General features: G+C 39.9%; 1 protein-coding gene across 1 annotated transcript in view; it reads left to right on the top strand.

The window, feature by feature from the left end:
- Positions 1 to 24,840, top strand: part of LOC310956251 (neurexin-2-like) — a gene marked incomplete at both ends in the record, with an annotated part of 97,466 nt that overhangs the window by 15,712 nt on the left and 56,914 nt on the right. Inside the window, 9 exons of the mRNA XM_083926427.1 lie at positions 460 to 761; positions 5,433 to 5,594; positions 10,618 to 11,047; positions 11,723 to 12,106; positions 12,975 to 13,178; positions 16,488 to 16,514; positions 22,166 to 22,285; positions 22,371 to 22,752; positions 23,619 to 23,809. Of these exons, the coding sequence (XP_083782553.1) occupies positions 460 to 761; positions 5,433 to 5,594; positions 10,618 to 11,047; positions 11,723 to 12,106; positions 12,975 to 13,178; positions 16,488 to 16,514; positions 22,166 to 22,285; positions 22,371 to 22,752; positions 23,619 to 23,809 (2,202 nt within the window). The remainder of the gene's footprint in view (positions 1 to 459; positions 762 to 5,432; positions 5,595 to 10,617; positions 11,048 to 11,722; positions 12,107 to 12,974; positions 13,179 to 16,487; positions 16,515 to 22,165; positions 22,286 to 22,370; positions 22,753 to 23,618; positions 23,810 to 24,840) is intronic.

Raw genomic sequence — 24,840 nt, 5'->3', positions numbered from 1 at the left:
GTTCTCTGTATTCAAGTAACATGTCACCCAGTGTAACACTGTGATTCATTTGTGTGTTTCATTAAAGGAATAAACAGACAGTATGATAATTTGTATTGTTGGTGTTGGTCTTTTGTGGGATTTGTTGACAATAAGAAAATAATATAATAATATGGACTTGCTCTTTTCACATAGAATTATGTGGTCTCCCATTGACAGAGCAATCATCCATCAGGATAAAGAGTGATTTGGTAGCATAGTGAATAGCTCCACAAATACGTACATGGTCTGTGCTAGTTAGTTTTGGTGGTCCCAAATATTTTCAAATATAACTTTACTGTGTATTTTCCACTCTTTTTAGTCTTGTTTTGCTCACTAAAGCCTTACCTATCTCAACATGTCACTTAAGTAAAGTAGACAAATCAAACTTGACCCGGATGACTGAAACAATGCTCTAAGATGTTTCTCCTCCACTCTTAGGGCAGGAGGAGTCTGTGGCCACCTTCAAAGGCAATGAGTTCTTCAGCTACAACCTGTCCCAGACTCCAATTCAGAGCAGTTTGGATGAGATTACGCTGTCCTTCCGTACCCTGCAGAGGAACGGCCTGCTGCTTCACACGGGGAGGTCAGCTGACTATGTCAACCTGTCCCTGAGGAACGGAGCTCTGTGGCTGGTCATCAACCTGGGCTCTGGTGCTTTTGAGGCCCTGGTGGAACCCGCCAAAGGGAAGTTCAACGACAACGTCTGGCATAATGTTCGAGTGACACGCAACCTCCGCCAGGTGTGTATGCAACCACTGCCTGTGAATTGCATGCACGTTGCTTTTATCTTTCAAATACACTTGATGAAAGCATACTTATCTTAACATTTGGATCAGTATCTTATGAGGTCCTGGTAATACAAGTCCCATGCGAACAGGGTTTAAGTACTATAGGCCATTATCAGTGTAAACACTACAACATAGACTGTTGGCTTCTGTTGAAGTTTTAATATTTCTGCTCTGCTGGACTCCCTATCTTCCATTTTCCATGTTCTGATATTACAAGCTTATATTAAGTCATTGCCCTTTTTCTCGTGAAATAGATTGCTTTGGTGGGAAGTCCTTTGATAATCAAGCGGGTTCAGTTTTTTTTGCACCCACAAGACTGCTGTAAAGGTCTTTTTACCTCATTGAAAGACTCAACTCATGAAGAAATATCCCTCATATTCATGTATCCTGCAGCAGGGATGAAATCTTTTTCACTATCTTTACAGAACAATAATTTTCATACGGATTTTTAGACTTTTAGATTAGAAACTAAAAGCCAAATGCAGCTTTGCAGCAGTATCAGAGGTCATGCAAGAAAGAACAGAGGTTTTGTATAATGAATACAGTAATTGTGTCCGTCCGATATTGTTCTGCTGTACCTACTGTACTGTACTCCAGCCAATAACTCAACCCTAAGGTTTCATATTCATTAAAGTCGTCCACTGAACAAAGCACAGTTCTGAATTCTCAAACTAATTTATAGACTGCCAGGATGTGGCTGTGTTACATTAATTATTACCCTGCTGGCTGTCTCCTTTGACTGCAGACATTCTGGTCTCTAATTTCACTTCTTGAAAATGTTACAAACTAGCCTGGGCGGAGTATATTCTGGGGAGTGTGCACAATATATTGAGTCACACAAATTGTATCAACTGAAGCAGGGCTCCTTTCAGCTGAGGTGCAATGTAATATTCCTACCTTAGAAGTGCATTTAAAAATCTACAGGAGACAGGTCGCACCGCTGAGTTCAAAAAGATTCCTGTGAATCATTTCTAGCGCAATATTGAACCCTTGGGGAAATTGACTTCTGAAAGCAAAGGGGGTCCTCTGTTGCAAAAAAGGGACCACTTAGGAAATTTACCTGAACCATAAGTATACAGTATATGATTCAATGAGCTTTGCATGCACAATATATTGAAATGTTGGATTTCTTTACTAGTCCCTTAAAAGTGCTATATAAATCCAATGTACTATTATTATTATTAAAGTAGGAGTCATTCTGTATCTAACTCTCTCATCATCTCCGGTATATTCTGAATCTGCCACATTAAGCTGCATATAAAGTTGCATGCTCCTCTACATCTATTTCCTTACACCAGCTTCAAGAAGAGTGGCAATCCAATGCTTTGAACGTCACTTATGCTTTCAGCCATGCATTTGATCCCTGTGTAAATTGCTTTCCCTTCAGATAAGTTACCCCACTGACATGTAGATAGGGGAACTGTAACTCCCAAGAGAGCGCTGGTGGAAACAATTTATTAGATCCAGTGGTGCTTTTCAGCCTAGAATTCCTCCTATTACTATCTCCCCCTCCATCTGTCTTTTTATGTCTTTGTGCCGGCGACGGCCGTGACCCGAGGCATTATGTTTTCAGGTTGTCCCTCCGTCCCATCCTTGTGAACACATTATCTCCAGAACACCTTGAGAGGACTTCTTTAAATTTGGCACAAATTTTCACTTGTACTCAAGGATGACGTGATAAGATTTTGGTGATCAAAGTTCAAGGTCTTAACCATAGACTGTATATATAGATGGACAGCTTGACAACTCCCCAAAACGTAAGAAAAAACATCTCTATCACTCCAAGGTGGCTTGCTGCAGTATAGTTCAAACATCTTCATGTTAGCTGATGGGAGGCCAAACAAAACAATCGAAACAAAACGATCACATCAGATACATTTTTCTCAGATTTGGTTGAATGGTTGGGAATGGGCGGGACATCAATACCACGGCTCCACTGCCCAATCACTACTGCGCAAGTTCTGAGATGTGCTGTTCATCTTTACATACAGTCGTTATAACTCAAGAACTTTTATGAAAAACTTTACATACTAAATGGATACAATTATGAAGCAATGACATGTAATATCCAAAATGTCAAATATCACCTACTCTGTGGCAGCATAATGTTCTGCAGAAACACTTTTTTGGCCATTATTCAACACCATAATTCCAACTTGTGACATTTCACATTTGGTCAGATACTGAATTGATGATACTAGTTTTGGGTGCCCATTTATATGCCTATATACCTATATGCCTATATATGTTTAGATCTTCTGCACTGCGTTCAAGATGTTAGTGATGGGACTTAGGGCTCTTTGATGGGAGTCTGATCTCATGGCTCCGTGCGTTTCTGAGAGCCATTCAACGGGTTTAAGGGGTAGCTTTTTATGTAAAATTGATAAGGAATTGTACACACGCACCTGCCTTTCGCACATATTGAATAACAGTGTCAATAAAAGCTTTTTTTGGTGTGTTTCAGTGTAACAGCTGTCTGTTATCACTGTTACAGCCACAGGAGAATGCGGAACTGCTGCCTAGGACTTTTGCAAGCATGAACCCGGCGCTGCGAATCTAGAGCTGGCAGTGAAATTTGGGCACAACGGTTCAAAAAACGGCTTTCAAGTACAACTGTTCTTTTTGTTCATATCAAAGAGCCATTCAAAAGAGCTGTTCGAAAGAACCGTTTTGTTCGCGAACAAAGGTCAATCTCAAAGTGTGAATATAATCCTGCTGTGTGCTTCTAATTAATTATGTTTTGACTAGTTCTGCAATTCTAATCACCTCTGATTTTGATATGCTAGTATAGTAACTTTTCCGTGATGTCAAGATACGGTGTGATACTTATTTTTATAAAACGGTCATGCTTCTCTAGACGTTGTGAAGTGAAAGAGAAGGCAGCATCAATTCCGTTTCCATGCATGAAAGCCCTTTGGTTTTCTGAAGTTCCTTGATGCGCAGTATCATCAACCCACAGTCGAGCCCTGCCATTGTTCAATGTCCAAGCCAAAGATACTGAGGGCTTCACCACCAGATAGACAGGAATCAATACCTGCCAGTACCGATGAACAGTGAGGCAGAACCTTGTTTTATAGACCTGACACCTGAACATACCCTGTCAGGTCATTCTTTTGTCTCTTATCCTCTTGCTTTCAACGGACCAAGGATTTTACCTGAATAGACACCACAGATTTCAAAGTCAAGTTCCTGGGATACATTTTAAAGGAATACCTCACCCTCAAAATAAACATGTGTATGTCAATTACTCACCCTGTGTTGCAAAAATGTGTTGTTCCAACATGGTAAACAGAGAGCAATTAATTGTATGACGCAGTCACCTATTACTTTAATTCATTAATAATTGTCTCGGTCTTTGTATTCTTTGTTTACCATGGAGAAATGCGATTATGCTTTTCTTCATGAATTCAAGGTAACATGGGTTGAGTTACTGATGATCACTTTGAAGGTTAAGTATTTTTTTTTAGAAATGGGGCCGTTGAATCATTTGTTTTGTTTTTTGTTTACTGGGACCTGGCAGGGTGATTATTATGGATATGTTCTGAATGAGGCCGGTGGGGGTGGTGTAGTTTTAATTCATACACGCCGTCCAGAAATGAAGCTTAGTGTCTCTTTCATCTCTATCATCCTGTATAGAAACAATCCCATTATTATCTGCAATGCTTATTGTTGCTTAAACATTTTGTATTGCTTAAATTCTCATATTTCTCTATGAAATGTCTCAATCAAAATGAAAATGAAAACCGGTCATTAAACACGTTAAATATCAGACAACTTAATTGTGTAATGAAGGTGCAGGGTCTGTTTATTTGGCAACTGAGAGAGCAGTGTCCTGTCCCTTATAAATTAATTGGTGTCTGATATTTTACAAAATGACTTGCCTGATTTGAACAAAAGATTTTATGTGTGACATATTTCCAGTCGAGCTCTGCATTGAAGCATCCGAGCAATTAGTTAACATTTTGAACATGCATGTTCCCTGTGTCTTTGGAGCTCTCATTTTTCAGTCAAAGCTTATGTACTACAGGACGTACAATTTGGAAATATCTGGTAACAGTGGATTTTCCTAAAAGCTGATTTTTTTCAAGATTTTTATTTTTATCTATATCACTTATTACCTCAACGTGGGAGCTGTTACGTTTGTGCAGGGATTCATGTTAACTGTAGGCTTATTGTCATGGCAACAAGCATATTATTTCTTCTCATACAGCCCTATTCAGTAATTCATTTCCTTTGTCTCTGTGTACTGACTGATAACACGATATGGGAATTGGTTGCTGCCAATGCACAAGCAATTTAGCCTTCCACCTTAATATCTTTAATCTCATATTAATTGACTATGCTGCATTCATATTGCTTTTGAGCCAAAATATCAGTGGAAGGAATATTTATGGTATATTGACTCTATATCCTGCTAATATATCAGAATCAGGGATCAGCTGAGATTAGTGAACCCTTCAAAGCTGTTCTTGTAATTGCCTTCAAGATTCAACATGCTCAACTAGAATCAAGAAATGAGGCATGAAATAATTATGACAGTTCTTTCTGTCTGTGTATAAAAAATCTCTCTATGTTTTCTTTGTTTATTCACCTCATACCATCCTCCCAAAATGGCTCCTCTAGGTGACGATCTTGGTGGATGGGATTCTCACCACCACTGGCTACACCCAGGAGGACTACACCATGCTGGGCTCCGATGATCTCTTCTACATAGGGGGCAGCCTAAACACAGCCGACCTGCCAGGCTCCCCGGTCAGCAACAACTTCCTGGGCTGTCTGAAAGATGTGAGTACTGCTTGACCTCAGTCCGGGGAGAGGACTGGAAATACTATCCTGCCCTCCTTATATAGCACTACCACTTCCTATAAGCAGAGCATGTTCTGCATATAGAAAACCCCTCCTCACTTTCATATTGATTCTCCTGTTGTGTAGGGTGTTTGAAGGAGAAACGTCCAGCTGCATATGCTCTGTGCAGAGACTATGTGTTTATAGATTCCTGTGGGAATCCCTTTTAGAGCGTATAGCACTAATATATAGAACAAACGTATCGTGTTTATTAAAACGCAGGCTGAACTTTTTCCTCACTATTTCTTCATTTTGTAAGCTTTTTAACTCTGGTGTATACCTGTCACATTGGTTCTCTTGAGCAAGCAAGTTAAGATCATGTACTCAGCATTAGAATGAATACAGACATAGTAGTAAACAATGGATTAATGCCCAGTTTCAGCCTGGGCTGACAAATGGTTAATGAAGTGAGCAATCTCATGGTAATTAAATGACATGTTATGTGGATTTAAAGTGAGAGAAATGTCCCTTACCAAGGACCTATTAGGAGGAGACATGGCTAGACAAAAGCAGACAGTAGTTTAAAAAATAGTGGAGTGGAAAGTGGTATTTATGTCAGAGTGGCAGATTGGTGTGTATACATTTTTTCGGGTCAATAGCTAACTCAAACAAATGAGTTTTCTTCTGGCAGAGACACTTGCGTCAAAGGATATAAGACCATTTATTCCATAAATTCTTCTAAACTGTTATTAGGCTCAGCTCTTGATCCCCATTAAATCCAGCTACATGATATTCAGCAGGGAGTAGAATGCACCAAGGACAGAACATACACGTCACTTGGAGGATACACAAAATGCACAAGCCAAGGCAAAAAGAGCAGAAATTGCCTGACTAAGCTAGTAACAGCAGCACCAAGTTGAAGCAAAGTATAACAAGCAGCAGCTTCTTCAGAGTATGTGTGACAGTTGGAGTTTGGCAGATTATAAAGACTGTCATATAGTCTTTTTCAAAGTAGATGGATGACTTATTTGAATATTATTGGCGACTTCAGTGCTCCACACTTTCTTGAAAATATTTATTTTTCAGTGTCAGATTCTCTTATTGGAACCCAAACGAAAAAGGACTTTTACTTGCCAAGTCCTAACTACAAAACATCCAGTTTGTGCAGTCTCAGAAAGCATTCATGGTGGAAAACTGGAATCTTCAGCCGACTCTACTTGCGGCCACAACAAGTAATCTCTTTTAAAGTTCAGTCTTGACAAATAAATAGAGAAGCTACTGACAAATTATTTTATATTTAAGAGTTTTAGCTGCGCTGGGCTCTAGGGATGGCAATGTCATTTGGTCGGTCTGCTGTCCACCACTTTGGTCACTACTGAAATATGTTGGCAACTATTGTATGGAATGCCATGGGATTTAGGCAGACTGTCATGGTTCCTCAAAGGATGAATCAGATAGATTGATCCCCTGATGTTTGTACTAGAGGCATCATGAGGTTGATCAACTATTGTTGTCAAATTTGCAACAATTAGCCAAGAATCCTAGAGGATAAATTCTAATGACTTTAGTTATCCCCTGACTTTTCATCTCTTTGATGGTTCATGTATTCCAGATACCTGCAAAACGAATGATAATCCCATCAGTTTAGCTATACTTTGTGTTTAGTACTAAAAACAAATGCGCCACGGGCCCTTAAACAGTCATGATTTGGTCATAAACAAATAAGTATCTTGCCCTTTGTTGAATATGTTTGGTTTCTGTCCAGTCAGACATTTTGTGTAAATCATTCTTTGTCGTCACGTGAGCCGCATAATACTATAGAAAACAAATCAAAACGTCCCCTCGCTCCTTGTGAATTCTCACACATGGGCTCAGTTGGAGAATACATGGGCTTAATACTCTGGACCATGCAGTGTAAAGTCTGTTTGATATCCGATCCAACTGATTCAGACATTGGCATTTTCATATACAGCAAGTAATGGGTTTCAGGTTTCAAATGCATGTATGCAAGAGGCTTAAGATAGTGAATCTGGCAAATATTACTGTACCTTCTATACATCATATGGTTAGCATTGCCATTGGGAGCATGTCAGCATGCTGATGTTAGCATTGTGCTCAAAGAACCGTTATTTTGAAGTTTAGCCTCAAAACAGACTGAACTTCATGTCACTTAATACTTTTCATTTTGGAGTTAATAGTCCATGCACTCTACATATATGTAACAACAACATGTAATGTTGTCCATTAAACTCAATGAATGTGCATGCATGTGTTGTAGTATTAATGAAGTACATGGCATCAACATTTAAAGCACTTAAGCGAAGGACTGTAGGAATTTTATGAGTGTTTACATAACTACTCTGCAGTGTGAATGCACTGAAATGAAAATTAGATGTTATTTATGGACAGGTTATTGTCCCAGCTCCCTGCCAATGCTGCAACCCCCGCTCTGTGGGTGGCGAGGCTGGTGGTGGTGTTAAGACCCGCTGCTGTGCGTCTAGTCACACGGATGTACTGTAGGCATGCAGGGAGAGTATGACGGGATAAAAAGTCATGAAGATGGGATGACGTACCCTGATTGTCTCACTAATGACAGCAAGCAGTGGCAGAGGCAGGCCTGATCAAATGGGCTCAGCTCTTACTGGAAATTCAGGGGGCAGGTTTAGAAAGGGGTCAGCCAGTTTGGTCATGGCGTAGAGGAACAAATCTCGGGTTGATGGAAACAATTCAAACATACATTCATTTGTCTTAATCCACATAGGAAAGAAAAGATTTAAATATTTATTGTATAAGGAGAGCATATATCTTTTATCTTTCGGGACAGTAACATTGACTTACCTGTCGAGACGACAGCGGGCAACTTCAGCATCCTTTTGGAAATATTTTTACTCCATTAGTCATGTTGACTTTTTAATTCTCTTTTTGGCGTTTTTGGCCATGAGGATTCCTTCTCCTGTGGCGTGTTATAAGTATGATCTTCCATTATGAACAAAAGTGCAGTGCAGGCTTTCAAATTTGCCGGGGCAGTGACAAGCGCATCTCGCTGAGCTCCTGCTCCAGTCTTCCACAGTCATGCTGGCTCTGAGCGAAAACGCGTTTAGCCTTACTGGTGACATGTATTGCTTTATGTCCCTCTCGGCTGTTCATAGTTTTTTATAGACTGGAAGGACATGAAAGCCTCCACAGAGCTTACCCGTCTTATGTAAATACAGATAAGAAATGAATTCGCTCAGGAGAATAGGTCAGATTGTTGGCAGAGGTAATTGTACACAGATGAGGACTTATTTATGAATGAAGACCTTGATTTTAGGTAATAAATTACTAATAATGCTTCACAGTGTCCCTTTAAGGGGATACCTGTCTTATTATACAGACTTTGGTTCAGGACTAATCTCTCAAGATGATACATGATAATACATGGGAGGGCTGCTGCTGGGTAGAGGCCATCAAGTTCATCAGATACAGGAAAAATAATGGCCACTTTCAGGCGGACGTTACGTCTACAACCACTGGCAGGGCGCAATGAATTTGTCTTTAAAGTCTGTGAGCCCACAGGATAACCCACACTACATCATTGGGTCCCTCTGTTTCAGAGATTGTGCCCAGTATGGTTATGAACAATGTGCTCACACGGCTGTTAGCCCAGAGAAGGTCTTCATTTTCAGACTGCTGTTATTCTTCACCACTTGAGCATAAAAGACATGGAGGGCTTTGTCAGTCGACACTAGAGGGGCTTTATTTTTGTGTTTTAGGATACTCTTTAATCCTTGTCACAGACAACAGGCATCTGAATTGGTGAAATAGGATTCCACTTCCTGTATTGTCCTTTGGTTTATGTAACAGCCCTGCAGAGGTCACACTGTGCATTTTTGTAGTCATCTATGCATTTCTGTTAGATGCGCTGTTACTAGTTGAAAACGGTGTCCATGTATAACTGCTAACATGCTGTTCCAGCTTTGTTTAAGTGTCTTTAGGGACTTCTTCTTCCGATTCAGAAATTTCCTGTTACACTAATTTCTCGATGGTCAGTCTAACCATCTGATTTCACTGCTTAATTAGTCACACTGAGGCAGTGTGAAGTGTGATATTGGCTCAAATTGCCTCTCAGCTCTGCTGTTAGTCCTCTGTGCAGTGTAGTGTGTCACCTCAGGCAGTGACTGGTGTCAGGGTGATGTGGAAGATATCAGTGGGCTCGGGGTGACTTCCAACTGATATGAAATGAGACAAGGATTGCTGTCTGCTGCTCTGCATATTGATTAAGTAGAAAACCAAACAATAACCACACAGAGAAGCCTGCACAGGTATTCTATTGAAATACACTTTCAGTATAAACAGGAATATATCGTAAGATATGTCATTAAAGGTTTTTGTATTTCTCTCTGTTTCCTGTGATTGATCTAAATTTTCAAATCAATAGCCAGACATTTCTCTTTCATTTACTAAATTTACCTATTTCAATACTGAATTGTGTTTTGTGCTTGTAAAGGTATTGCGCTTACCTCTCTGCCACCCACCAACTCTCCTTGGACATGATTTTTTTCAGTTTACTTAGCATAAACACATTGAATTGTTTGTCATTGTTTACTGTAGGTGCTATGTCTGTGATTCCTCCTCTCTAAAAATACGGTCAGACCCGTACATTCCTAAGTGAATCAGCTAAATGTCTAAAAAGTATATTTGAGTACATGTAAAATATAATGTGTTCAGTTCTACCTGCTTCCTTCTATCTCTGCATGGACCCAGAGCATGAATCGGGAATAATCTCCCAGTGTGTGATATATTTTTTTTAATTTTTTTTATTGATGCACCAAGTGCCTCTACATCCGTTTCATTAAATGTGCCAGTATATTGGATGGAAATGATCATCAGGATATTTTGAGCACTGAGTTTACTGCTGCATGTCCTTGTGAATGCTGCTCTGTCATATCGATTCTAATATTTATTGATGAGTTATATTCAACCTTTGCGCTGCATGGATTACTGTCTCCTGTCATCTCATCGTAACGTCTCGCTCATTTATTAGGTGGTCTACAAGAATAATGAATTTAGACTGGAGCTATCGCGACTGGCTGAACAACGAGATCCAAGGATCAGTATCCATGGTGACCTGATATTCAGCTGCGAGGATGTGGAAGCCCTGGAGCCGGTCACCTTTGACACGCCGTCTGCCTACTTGACATTGCCTAGGTGGAACACAAAGAAGACTGGCGCCATATCTTTTGACTTCCGCACCACAGAGCCCGTCGGCCTGCTGCTGTTCAGCCATGGCAGTCTGCAGGGCACGCAGCCCGACAGGAAGCCCAGGGCCGACTTTTTTGCCATTGAGCTGCTGGATGGTTTCCTCTACCTGGTCATGGATATGGGCTCTGGGAGCATCAAGATGAAAGCTAGTAACAAGAGGCTTGATGATGGCGAGTGGTGCCACGTGGATTTCCAGAGGAGAGGGCGCAACGGTAAGAGAATTCTGTGTATTTGTGGTGGCAGGGGAAGCCTTCTGTCTGCTTCTGTTGCTGTGTATCTCCAGTTTTAGCAGTGGAGCAGAAACGGTTCCAAGCTGTGAAACCTCCATGTGTCAGAATGGATTCAGTCACATCGGCACGCTCTTGTTTTTTATTCAGTGCGGTGAAACATGCATGCATATTAGGTTTTAATTACAATGGTATTTTCATCTGCTATAATCTATGTATGACATTTTGAAATCTGTGTTGACCTATTTCACAAGTGGCCAATTATACAGTTACCCACCTCAAATTGGGCCTTGTTAATACAGTCCAAATCTCTGCCTTCTCAGTAGAAGCCAAAATCCACATTCCTTCTTCCTCCTTCCTTCCTACACATCGCTATAAATGCATTTCCTTCCTTCTCAACTATATTTGTCATTTCAATTCTTCACTTTTCCAGTGCAAGTTTTACTTTTAGCTCCTGCTTTTGTACACAAAATCAACTCCCAAGTTGTGGCAGTGCAGTTTCTGAATCCACACTCTTTAAAACAAGCAAAGATTAATGTCCACTTCCTCAATCTCCCAGTTTGTTCTCACTTTTCACTTAGCTCAGCCCACACACACCTGTCTTCATTTACTGCAACAAACATTGTTTAAGTACCAATTGACTCACTGCCCACCCTACAGGTTTCATCTCCGTCAACAGCCAGAGCGTCCCCTTCTCTGCTAATGAAGGCAGTGAGATCCTTGACCTAGACGGGGACATGTATCTTGGAGGTTTACCCGATGATCGCCAAGCCCTCATGCTCCCCCCTGAGGTATGGACTGCCTCCCTCAGCCTTGGCTACGTGGGCTGTGTGAGGGACCTCTTCATTGACGGACAAAGCCGTAACCTGTGGAGGCTGGCGGAGGTGCAGAGCGCCACAGGTGTCAGCAGCTTCTGCACCAGAGAGACTCATGTCAGGTGCGCAAGAGACACATGTGCCAACGGTGGACACTGCAGAGAAGGCTGGAACCGGCACATTTGTGACTGCAATGGTACTGGCTACCTAGGTCCCAGCTGTGAGAAGGGTAAGATTTTCTGAGATGGATGATAGTGGATGGGCTGAATAAGTGATTTCAAAATGCTGCTGCAAAGCTTTTAACACTCTTTGACCATTATTTTATTTATTATCTTAGCTGTGTAGTTGCTGGAAAGTGCTTCCATGGATGAAAAAATAAGAGCTACAAAGAAAATTCATGATCGGCCCTTAATGCTCAGGCCTCCCAAACAATAATAATTCCATTTGCAATTGTAGTAAGAGCATCTACTGTACATACTGAATAATGTCATACCTATTCAAGTAAGAGCTGAGAGCTTGGAACTCAAAATAAACCTCCATGTTCACAAAGACGTCTAGGTGACAACAAAAGGACTATATACCGTATATATGTATTTATATTTTGATATTTACTATGCATTTTCCTACAGTACAGTATAGTGATTATTAATGAATAGTCTGTCTCATAAGGATGCCAATGCCATGAGTGCTTCATTACAAATGCAGTACTGCCTCGACAGAGTGATCTGGCCTGAATCACTCTTCATTTACTATGCAGATGGTTTCTCACAGAGAAGCCAAATTACGCAGATCCATTGGCACCTAATAGTATGCGGGATATATGAAAATCCCCCTTGTATAGCTCTATGATGGGTATAAATCCTTCAGAAATTTGATTGTTGCTGTAATCTCAGTGTTGCCGTCGCATGCTCCAGGCTTTTTCTGCCATCTGGTGCGACTGCTGAAAACTGCAATCTAAAATTATATCATGCTGTACCTCGGATAAGCTCCAATTCAGGTTTCATTCCAGAAATGCCACTTTGTGTTTTTGATTCAATGACATGATTACCTCTTGGGTTTCATGTCTGCTAATGTTTTCTTTCCCGTGAAATCCATAGAGGCCACCATTGTGAGCTATGACGGCAGCATGTATCTGAAGGTGGTGCTGCCAAGGACGCTACACACAGAGGCCGAGGATGTGTCCCTCCGCTTCATGTCCCAGAGGGCCTTCGGCCTGCTGATGGCCACTACCTCCCAGCAGTCAGCGGACACCCTGCGTCTGGAGCTGGATGGAGGCAGAGTGAAGCTCACTGTGAATTTGGGTAATGCTGCTGCTGATGCAGCTGCTGCTGCTGCTGTGGCAAATACGAGCAGATAATACCGGTTGACCTTTTAGGGCGTGTCACCATGCTGGAGTTCTCATATTAGTTTTGTCTCAGACTCTCCCATATCCATATTTCATACACAATAACTACGGTGGCTTAAAATAAGCACAGTCCTTGATCTTTTTGCATGTTGCTAGAATGTTTTTGCAATTTTTCCAGCGACCCGTAGTGGCTGTGTCAGATTTATTCAGTCTAGTTATATTTAAGTGGAAATTATAAATAATATATTTTTCTTTATCTCTTTGCCATATACTTTGGTTTGCTTATACCAGGAAAGGAAAAAACAAAACATATAAATTAATTTATGGTTTCATTCATCATATCAGCTGGATATGAGAAAGAGATTATTTGAACTTTAACAGTGGTCAATCTATGGATTAGTTCAACCCTTTAGAAAATGTACTTTCTTCACTTCTGGCAGAGAGTTAGATGAAAAGGTCAAAATAAGAATCGTTATTGAAAAAAAAAGTGTCAAGGTTTATTTTAACACTTTACACTTTTGACACGTCTTTGGTGCATACTGTATAGTAAACATATTAAGAAGAGATAAAAGGCAAAATACTGCAAAAGTCAAGAATAGAAATATATTTTTAAAAAATACAATAAAAATATGAAAAAGGTTATATTTTGTGCTGGATGTGCAAAAATACTGATATGGGGACATGCAAAAGTGCACACTATACATTATATAATGTGCACAGTCTACAGGGAAAATAGTCCAAGATGTGCTTTAATGTAATCCAAGATCTAGATGTCATGCTTTATACCAGCACTGTACATCAGGTAAATCAGACTAGTTGCCTGGCAACCACTCAGAGCCAAGAACTAGTCCAATACATTACCCCCTGTAAAGTGTCAAATTGTCTTATTCTCTTGTTAGCTGGCTGCTGGCTGTAGCTTTATATTCAATAGACAGTGTGTTAAAATATATATTCTTATAGAGTAAGAGAATTATCATCATATTTTATCAACAAAAGATACAGTAGAACAATGAATAACTGATGTTAAACATGGAAATTATCTAAATTCTAAAATAAATCTTTAAAAAAAGTGAATACATTGCATACAAAAAGCTCAAGGGATGCCTTTTTAAGCAACTGTAGATGTGTATGTATATTCTCTCTCTCTCTCTCTCTCTCTCTCTCTCTCTCTTTCTTTCTCTCTCTCTCTCGCTCTCTCGGTTCATCCAGTGGTCAGGTCCCATCTGACCATGTCTCGGCTCTTTCAGCCCTTCAATGGCTTGTCTGCAGTTCAAGGAGAAGGCAGTCAGAGACCAGATCCATCATTAGGCATAGATATTACCACTTAGACCACTCACACCGTAGATGTGACCATTTTAGCTCCCTCCCCTTACATTTACTGGCCTGTCCAGTTTAGAGTCGCTTCACTGAACAGAGGATGCCAGTGATGGACACACGCTCACACAAAGGCACACACCTCCAGCAGAAAGTCACCCTGGTCTCTGGTTGTCTGTATCCACTGCTCTGTGATGGTTGACAGCTTGAGAGCACTCCTCAGCCACTTGACTGACTTGCACCAAAATATATTCATATACACTTGGATGAATTGGTTTCATTATTCAGGACGTGCAAATGATGAATGGGTGAATCTATTTTGAGGCCAAAAAATTGAATATTTCAGATGGATTTTGAAGCTATTAGCTGTTGTACACATGATAAAATGTTATTAAAGCATCGCATTTGCGCTGATGTCATTATTTTCATGGTGTAAGGTTCATTGTGGCTGCAGGTTGTGCAAACTGCCCTTTTCCTCTGCATTTAACCTAAAAAAATATATATTACCATCAGCCTGCAGGACAAGTAGGAGTCTAGATCCTTTCAGTTAACAGCACTTTAAGCTTAAGAGTAAAGACAGATCAAGGTTTGGGCTTTTAAGTGGAGGTGCATTTGTACAATAGGTCAAATATTCCAAAACAGGTATGTACCAAATATTATGCCCTTAAAACACATTAAATGGCACATTCATGACCTTTTCAGTAGTAAACAGTGAAATGAGTCATTAACATTAATGTCTGGCTCATTTATAAATGCATGAAAGTTGTCAACAAAAATAATACAAGATACATACTTACAAAATACACACATACTACATGTATTACAATTTCTGCATAACCCCAGTAATTGCACTAATTTAAAACAAGACTCTACAGGCAAAGATATTTATAAAGTTGAGATTTTAAGCAATTTTTCTTCCAAAGCATGTCTTATTTCAGACTAGGGAAAAGAAAACATCCAAAATAAACATTTAGGTGTTTATTTTACTACACTTAGTCTATTTGTGTCAGTAGATTTCTCCTAAATTCAGCAAAAGTAAAGGAAAAAAAAAAATTTGTATTTAAACATAGCATTTCAGAAAACATAGAATACTGTACTACTACTATAATTAATTTACTATCCCGTGGTTATTGTTATTCCTTAACCCTATTTACCTGTAGTGTTTAGCAAAATGTATGGCGTTTTTAAACAAATCTCATACTCTCACAGCTCGATCTCATACTTTCCAGTTTCATTCCAATGTATATATTCTCCAAAAACACACAATCCTAAATCTTTGAGTCTAATATGTCAACGTTATTGTTTAATTTATAACCCAGCTTCATCAAAAGATAATGCCTCTTTTACATATTTAAACATAGGGTTTCAGATATCTTATAATACACAAAAAGGAATTGTCTTAGTAGTAAATAAAGTATCATAAAGTACATTCATTTTGCTCCTTAGGTTGACAGTTTATAATAATTTGCTAAAACCTTCAAATAAAATCTAGCACAGGTTCCATTTTTGATATCTGCTTCAGACAATTTTGGTCACAGCTAGGCATGATATAGTGTATTACCACAAAGCATGCGCCAGTTAAAAGTCAAATAAATTTGACGCACGAATGTAAGCGACCGTATACCGACACTTAAAATAATACCGGTGCACCTCCACTTTTACGGTCAATAAAACTCATATTGATCCCAACTTTGTTCTGGCCTATTGTACTTCAAGCAGTGCCAGACACATGCTGAGGTTTTCCTTTCACTCACTGTTTCTTTCTCTAATGTTATGTACACTACAGGGAGGAAAGTGGCGGTTTAGACTCTCGAGGCTGTCCCCGGATGGTGGGCTCTGAAAAGCAATGAACTGTCTGCAGAATGTACCTTGAAGGATGTGAAATATTCTCCTCTTTTGTGCTGTTCTTTTTTTTCTTTTAATCTCACCATCTCACTCTCTCTCTCACCAGATTGTATCAGGATAGACTGTAATCTCAGTAAGTGTCTCCTATGATTATTTACTGTTCCATGATTTAGAGAACATGCACTGTGGTATAATCATGTGCCTCTTGCTCTATTCCCTTATTAAACACAACATATTTCATTCTAATGCACCACAATCCTCCTTGTTTACTATTGCTGTTACGATACTCACAATTATCATTACAAAGATAAGAACAAGAATGAGTCTAAATGAGACAGAATATAATTGGATCCTTTTGCTCTACACAAATTACACCTTTTCTCATTATTACAATGTAATAATCTTGTAATCAAATATAGCTAGAATTGACATTTAGTCTGCTTTTGTGCCTCCAGTGAGTCTGTCATTCATTTGTTTGTGACTAATTCCCTCACATGGCTGATAATTGGGCACAGTTCGAGAACAATTAGCACTTAACTGCAGTGAGAAAAGCACCGCTCAGACACAGTTTAGAAGGAAAATCAATTTTATTACTGGGTTATCACACTGCAGTGGCAGAGCTGAGATTCATTTAAAGGTTAGCCTGAGATCTGATATATAGATGAGTATGAAACAAGACTGTCATCCGTCAGGAAAAAAATGCTTTTGCTTAAATGTTGAAACATGCAAGAGAGAGTACAGTTTATTGCAGCCATCCAATATTAGAGAGTACATGTTTAGAACATGTCGTTTTTTATGAATTAAGTTTCCAAATGTATGTTATGCATAGCAAAATTGTAATACAGCAAGTGTCTTGAGTTTGCCTACACATCATACGTCATCTTCAGACACTCGTTATCTTGCTTTTTGATACCCCAAAGATTTTAAAGGTCCCATCTAACTATAAAGAAAGCAATATCTCTGTGTGACTGTCTGTAATTTGCTTATCTCGAGAATCGTACATCACACTTGGCGGGCGTTTTTTTGGGGAACCCAGTGACGTGCTTTGTGTCGTTCAGTTCGGTGCAAACGTTATATTATGGCCTGTAACCTTTGATCTTTAAGACTTTTCTGGATTCTGTGGGTCCAGACTAATCTAACCACATAAGCCACACCCAATTGCGTAGATTTTCCGTCATGTTGAATTGTGTACAAATTTGTGTTGTTTTTTTCACAACACAAATTTTCATGCAGTCATCACCACATTTAGTACAGATCATATCTGCTCTGTAAGCCAGAGAAGGTGACTTTTTTATATTTTTGATGTTCCATACAGTTTTGCTAAAGCTGGCCCTTAAAGTTTGCTAAAATACTATGGGCAGGGCTTATACTGTATTACAACACTTGCCATATCTCCTGAACACTTTGCACAATGTCAACCACATTTTGGTGGACATGAAGATATGATGTCTGAGCAGCCATTTGGCCCATAGGTGGTGCTGTAGCAGCATCCTCTGACCTCGAGAACGCTACAAGCTGCACTTCTTAACAGGCACACACGAAACATGCACTACACTAGTATTGTAAAAAGTGAGATTTCCACATCTGTGTTTGATTGTAAAGTAGGTTGAGGTCCTATATAAATATCTATCAATGCACACACCCCGTATTCAGACCTTTACATTTCCAGTGTCTGAGTTTAACTACTCATACATCAACAGACAATTGTTATCTTTCTTTGTGATACCCCAAAAGATTTGAATTGTAAGAGACATCCTGGACCAAGTGTGCCATAAATTGCAGGATGGACACGCTGGATATATGTGCTGTATAAAATGTTTAAAATCGTTCAACATGAGAAGTTACTTAATATAAAAAACTGTTATGGCAGCAAATCATAGAATGCATTGTCATGAGCCATTTCGATGAGTAAACATAATTCCATTGATTAAAAAGGCAGATGTTCCTCTTGTGAAATGGAGTGGTACTTTAGGGTTGCGCCGCGGTGATGTTTGAATTTATAGATTGTTAGATAGATAGATTGTTGCTCTCACCTGATAGTGAGAGAGGCAATTTAAGGTTTTGTTCAGACTACAGCGGTGGGAAAAAGAGATAAAAGCTATTGGCAGTGGAGAGGTGAACGCCTCTCTGATAAAGATCATCCAATACAGAGGAGGCTTATGAATGCTTATAAAAGTTATCACTGTAATCGAGTGCCGGCTGAAAGGTTCTTTCCTCTCCTCGTGTATGAATAATTCTTGGATTCTCTGAAATAAAACGTTTAACCGTTAATGTTCAACGATTTAAATCTCCTCAGCCGAAAGAAACCCATTGCAACAACTGTTTATATACTCTCAAACATATTTTAACATTTAAAGCAATAGAAAAATCAATAACCTGCAGTCTATGCTCATGTCTCATGTACATCTATTGATCTGAGATGCTGATTCAATGACTATACAGCAAAAGAAGACACTTTTACTATTACAACAGATTTAGGACATAGTGAGCCTAAGCAACAGTCCCTTATATGTAATGGATTACAGTGTCTTTCTCTGATCTAGGTGTGTGTGTGTATGTGTATGTGTATGTGTGTGTGTGTGTGTGTGTGTGTGTGTGTGTGTGTGTGTGTGTGTGTGTGTGTGTGTGTGTGTGTGTGTGTGTGTGTGTGTGTGTGTGTGTGTGTGTGTGTGTGTGTGTGTGTGTGTGTGTCCGCGCATGCATTCATGGATGTGTGGGTGATTGGAGAGGTGAGGTGTGCATGTCCTGTCCCTGTAAACCAATCCAATGACCCACCTACAGGAGACCAAATTATCGCCATTTTAAATGCTTCATAGCACTTAATAGAATATACAACAAGCAGATAAACAGTTATGTAAATTGAAAAGAGAATATGGTGAACATGGCTTATTTTTAAAAAAAAAGGGGGGGGGGGGCGGGGTATTGTCACAAGCCAGCTCAATGCATGTGACAAGGAAGGGAAACAAGTCAATGGAGCATAAATATATCAATATTAAGTAGCATGTATTGATGAGTGCGGCACATGTCTGTGCAAGTTATGTAGAACACAAAATGTTCAAACAAACCAAAATCTGGAATGTGGATCCTAGCAGGAGGAGACAGCGTAGTCCAGTCAGTGCAGACAGAAAAGGAGGGGTCCTAACATTATCCTTTATTGCTTTACATATCTGCCCAGGAAATTGTCCTCTCTACCAGCAGATGGCATTATACCATCATGCACTGTCCGCATAAAATTTGTACTGTATGTGCATATCTCTATGTGTCTATGCTGTATATAGTATGCTATACCAGTGACCTCTGACGATCTTAATACTACAGATGTGATCATGGATGGCTTGTTAATGGATTCAAGGCTTTATAACAGCATTATCTGCCTAGATTATTAAAACTATCATCATTTAGTGAGCGCTATCACTGGGGAGAATTACACCATAGACTCATAGTGAATAGTGAATTTTAAATGTCCTCGTTTTAACTACCTTTACGGATTATCTCACAGCTAGATTCAGATTACTCAGGTGAGGGATCTTGCGAGTGCTTCTTATTTCTGAAGGAATCAAAGAGACAGCCCATCTGCAGCAGCTGCTTGGAAGCAGTCAGTAGGAGGGTAATAGTTGTAAGAACAAATGTTGCTGCAATGCGTTTGATTAATTATCCGGAATATGTGGAATAATGGTAAACAACGCACTTTTGAAATGAGGCATTTGTCCTACAATATTACAGAATTACCATAACATGCTTTGATTAACATGCACATCCTGCGTTCAAAGTCTCGGCTCACTCATATTGCTGACCTGTATAACCGCACCATGCCTTTGAAGTTATACTTGTTTGAGAATATCAATCAAATTCAATTTTAACTCAGGATCAAACTGGACAAAATAGACCCTTACATGTGTTGCTTGCTCTCAAGTCTCTGGAAGCTGAGCTTGTGAAGCGAAGACACTTTGAAATGTGTGCTCATTTCAAAGGGTTTACAGTCAGATGTCTGTGTGAATACATATTATATTCCACCATTTTACTGCCCACTGCAGTGTTAGGGATAGATCACTATCACTGATATGAAACACAGGCAGCACAGTCGGTTTTACTATGTGTGCTTCATTTTTATTTACTGAGAAAATTCTTTATGACTCCACAAATAATACGATTAGTTCTACAAATGATAGTAAATGTTTTGTGCTATATCAATTTAGCATCAATGCAGTAGAACCAGAGATATCATCTTTTGGCACCTACATTACCGACAAGGTGCTAGTAGCTGCCAATGTATCCTCGACCTGCCAGCTCAAAGCAGAGTCGATGAGACGATTATTTGTTTCATATGGTGGTGAAGGCATGACCCGTCCTACTCTGCCTCTGATTGGCTTACCCTTATATTCTTTTCCTAACCCTGACCAGTTTTCCCCCCTTATGCCTGAAACAAACCAATCCAACCTCCACTCCATCTGTCCCATTCTTGTGAACGCAGGAACCCGTGGAAGTATTTCTCAAAAATTGACATAAATGTCCACTTGGACTCAAGGATGAATTTGAGTTGTTGATTATGACAACATTTCACACAAATGTGTAATAAGATAAAAATGATGAAGTGACGATTTTGATTTTACGTCCAAAAGATCAAAGGTCAACTTCACTGTAACATCACAATGTTTCTGTCGATTATTCAACGCTATAACTCAGGAACAGAAGGGGAGAGACTTGGTCGGATACTGAATTGGTGACACTAATCTTGCAACTGTGGTTATTGTACAGATCTTCTTTGATGCCAGGTTAAAGATGTGTATGAAGCATCCATGTTTCGGCAAAAAATACACAATGCACATAGCACAGATTAGACGAATAGTCCTTTTCATTACAGCAGATCTCGTCTGCAACTCTATTTTCATGATAAAGAAATTCAAGATAAACATTTCTGATCTTGTGTTGGACATGACTCAAGCGAAGGGTTAGTTGTTTGTTTTTTTTGATTGAAGTAAATCCCTCAAATATAGAGGGAGCAGGATTTGACGCGATTGATCTTTCTGATTTGTGTAGTCAATATTCAGCAGGTGGATGGTGCTATCATGCGGTGTGCTATAAAGACACTTGATATTCAGCCCTGGACAGAGTCTCAATTCACAATTTTATTTCCCCAAGGATGTAACAATGCAGTGTTCGGAAACCAGTTGATGTTTTCCATTTATTGCCCTCTGTATGTCCCCTGTAATTCTCCTACACCCTGAGCTCAATTAGACAGACAAACCCCTAAAGGCGCAGTCAGCTTAGGCATGGCCAATTAGTTTCCCAAGCGATGTCAGAACTCCTTTGAACTGCCGTGTCGGCCTGTTGCATAGGCACTGATTCGGGATGACGGTGCCGCAGTGGCAAGCTTCTGCACTGTGACCTATTTTGAAACCAGTGAAAATGGCAGAGGATAGTGCAGAAATCTAGAAAGTTAAAGCTGTATGCTTGAGCCGAGCCTCCCAATAATATCTAACATGTTTCCCGCGTAGACATAAAGAGAAAGCGTGTGTCATGCTGTCTCAGTAAAGAAAAAGAAATAGAAATAATTTTACACGTCAGCCATTCAACCTTCAGAATAGTAGCTACTAGTGCAGTTTCTTTGTTCCATTCCTCCTTTAACTGTGAACTGACTGACTGCTAATCATTGGTTGCTGGTGAATGCTGATGGCTGTATGTTTAAATGCTTCCGGAAATGAATGGATGTATGCACCCTGAGTACAGAGAGCTTCTGGTGGAAAGGGTGTATATGATTGTCACTTGATGCTTTCCTCCTCTCAGGCAAGGGACCAGAGGTACTCCTGGTAGGCGAGAAGCTGAATGACAATGAGTGGCACACAGTGAAGGTGGTGAGGCGTGGGAAGAATTTGCAGCTCTCTGTGGACAATGTGACAGTGGAAGGTATATAGTGGGAATAAAGGGGTTGTGCTTACAAATGTGATATTGACAGATATTTGCAATCTAAGCTGCATGTTCTGTTCCTTAGGCCACATGACGGGCGCCCACACCCGCCTGGAGTTCAATAACATTGAAACAGGGATAATGACAGAGCGCCGTTTCATCTCTGTGATGCCTTCCAACTTCATCGGCCATCTGCAAGCTCTCTCCTTCAACGGGATGCTCTATCTGGACCAGTGCAAGAACGGAGATATCTCCTACTGCGAGCTGAATGCTCGATTTGGCATGAGGCACATTGTGGCCAATCCTGTAACTTTTCTAGCACAAGCTAGCTACTTGGCCTTCTCCACATTGCAGGCCTACGCCTCCATGCACCTTTTCTTCCAATTCAAGACCACCAGTCCGGATGGCCTGATTCTTTACAACTCCGGAGATGGCAGTGACTTCATTGTGGTGGAGCTGGTCAAAGGGTAAGTGCTGTGATGTTTGGACTGACCTATAATCTACATATGAGTCTGGGCTGAGGAAACAGAGAAGGGGCTATTTGGGACAGGATCAAACTATTCATATCTACCTAATTTTGTACTAATCGATTTTTTCAGTGCAGCAGTATTTGTCCTGTAAAGCTGGAAAGATATGAACAGTACTTTATCATGATTCATATCTTCAATCCAATCAATGCAAAGTGACACAAAATAGCTTTGTTCATTCTAAATAATTTGATTAAAGGGCGAGAAGCAGATAGAGGAAGCATGAGCACATAACATAAGCTGCCACAACACCGTTGTCCATTCTCACACTCAGACCTACTCATGCAGATTTGGCAACACATATTTTTAGAGTGTTTTATTCATTGTAGATATTTTTTCTGTAACAGGGATAATAGCAGAGGAAGGCTGTGGAAACAGAGCAAGCAAAGCAACAATTGTTGTGTCCCACTGTCAAACCTTGCACAGACTCTCTCCCAGTAAGCAATTAGTCAGCAGGAGGCCTTGTTCAGCTCTGGAGCCTGCAGCAGAAGATTGTGCAGACAGCGCAGACGAAAAATGGCTTTGAATACTTCTGTCATAGTTTTCAGGCTGCTCAATGTTTAGTGTGAAATGTAGCAGCTTTGTCATGGATGTTGCTTAATTTTAAGTCAAACAAATGTAATTTTTTTGACTATACACTGTCTGCAGATCAAAATTAATATCAACATGATGACAGCAGTGCATGCAGCTGGGTGGCTAGAATAATGTGGAATATGCTACAGTTTAGTCACTGAACAGCATATGGCATGTGGAGAAATGATAGTACATGAGAAATTCAGACTGGAAACATCTGTGTTGTCTTGTAGGTACATTCATTATGTTTTTGACTTGGGAAACGGGCCGTCGCTAATGAAGGGGAACTCTGACAAGCCACTTAATGACAACCAGTGGCACAATGTGGTGATTTCCCGTGACAACAGCAATGTGCACATCCTGAAAATAGATTCCCGCACTGTCACCCAACACGCCAACGGAGCCCGAAACCTGGATTTAAAAGGTAACTTGTGATAACAATGGAAGGTATTGTATTGGAGGACACAGTGAATATTCAGATATTTGGGGATTAAATATTATTTTTTGTTGTTTTTCTACTATTACACTAGCAAGAATACAGTATGTCATGTAACTCTCTAAGCTTCAAGTGACTGTCTTTAGATTTCACATGTTTAACATGCACCAACAACTCTGATGTCTGTTTTCTGAATTCCGCCTTTAAGTTTGTGTTGACAGTCAATTTTATAATATCTTCCTTATTGGGGTCACTGGGCTACATTATATTGAGATTTGTTTCTAAAATTTGTGTCCTTCCCACACATGGGTGGGGGGTAAGCCCTTTGAATATAATGCAGTCCTGTCTTCCACTAACAATGACCTCAATGCTAAAACACATAATTGACCTAGAAGGGCACTCGTAGAGCACAGATCTCAGCCAAGGCATGCCCTATCTCGCAGTGTTGATAAAGTGTGAATTTTTCAGGACCTAATTCTGATTATTAGGACACCACATGAATGCAGCACAAATGCCCTATTTCACATGTTAATGAAAGTGAAAAAAAAATGTGCATTGGCCCTGTTATACCGATCTGTTCCAAAATTGGATGCATCCTTTCCATTGGCCTATGCTGCATATTTCCATCAACATTTTCGCGAAAATTGGGCCAGTAGTTTTTTCCTGACAAACAAACAACAAACAGACAAACTTAGCCAAAAACATAACATCCTTGGTGGAGGCAATCAACACCTCTATGACGGTGTCAACACAACATGAAAATTACAGGCATCATAAAAGTGGGCTTTGTGGCACAAAGGTTGTATTGAATTGCATTAGATTTAGACAGTCTGTTAGAGAAAGAGCTCTGCTGCCTGTGGTGGTGGAGAGTGTGGTCAGGGCTATGCATAATAGATAACAGTTTGTTCAGTGTTCTCCTCCCCACCACAACTCCAAAAGTGTCTATACCCTCATACATTTTCAGCACTTTTACAGTATTTATTCATTTACTGATTATTGCAATAAGGATTATTTATCCT

Source organism: Echiichthys vipera, assembly GCF_963691815.1.
Source record: "Echiichthys vipera genome assembly, chromosome: 14".
Taxonomy (NCBI): domain Eukaryota; kingdom Metazoa; phylum Chordata; class Actinopteri; order Perciformes; family Trachinidae; genus Echiichthys; species Echiichthys vipera.
Note: the sequence above shows the minus strand (reverse complement) of the source record. Positions and strands in the feature narration are given on the sequence as shown.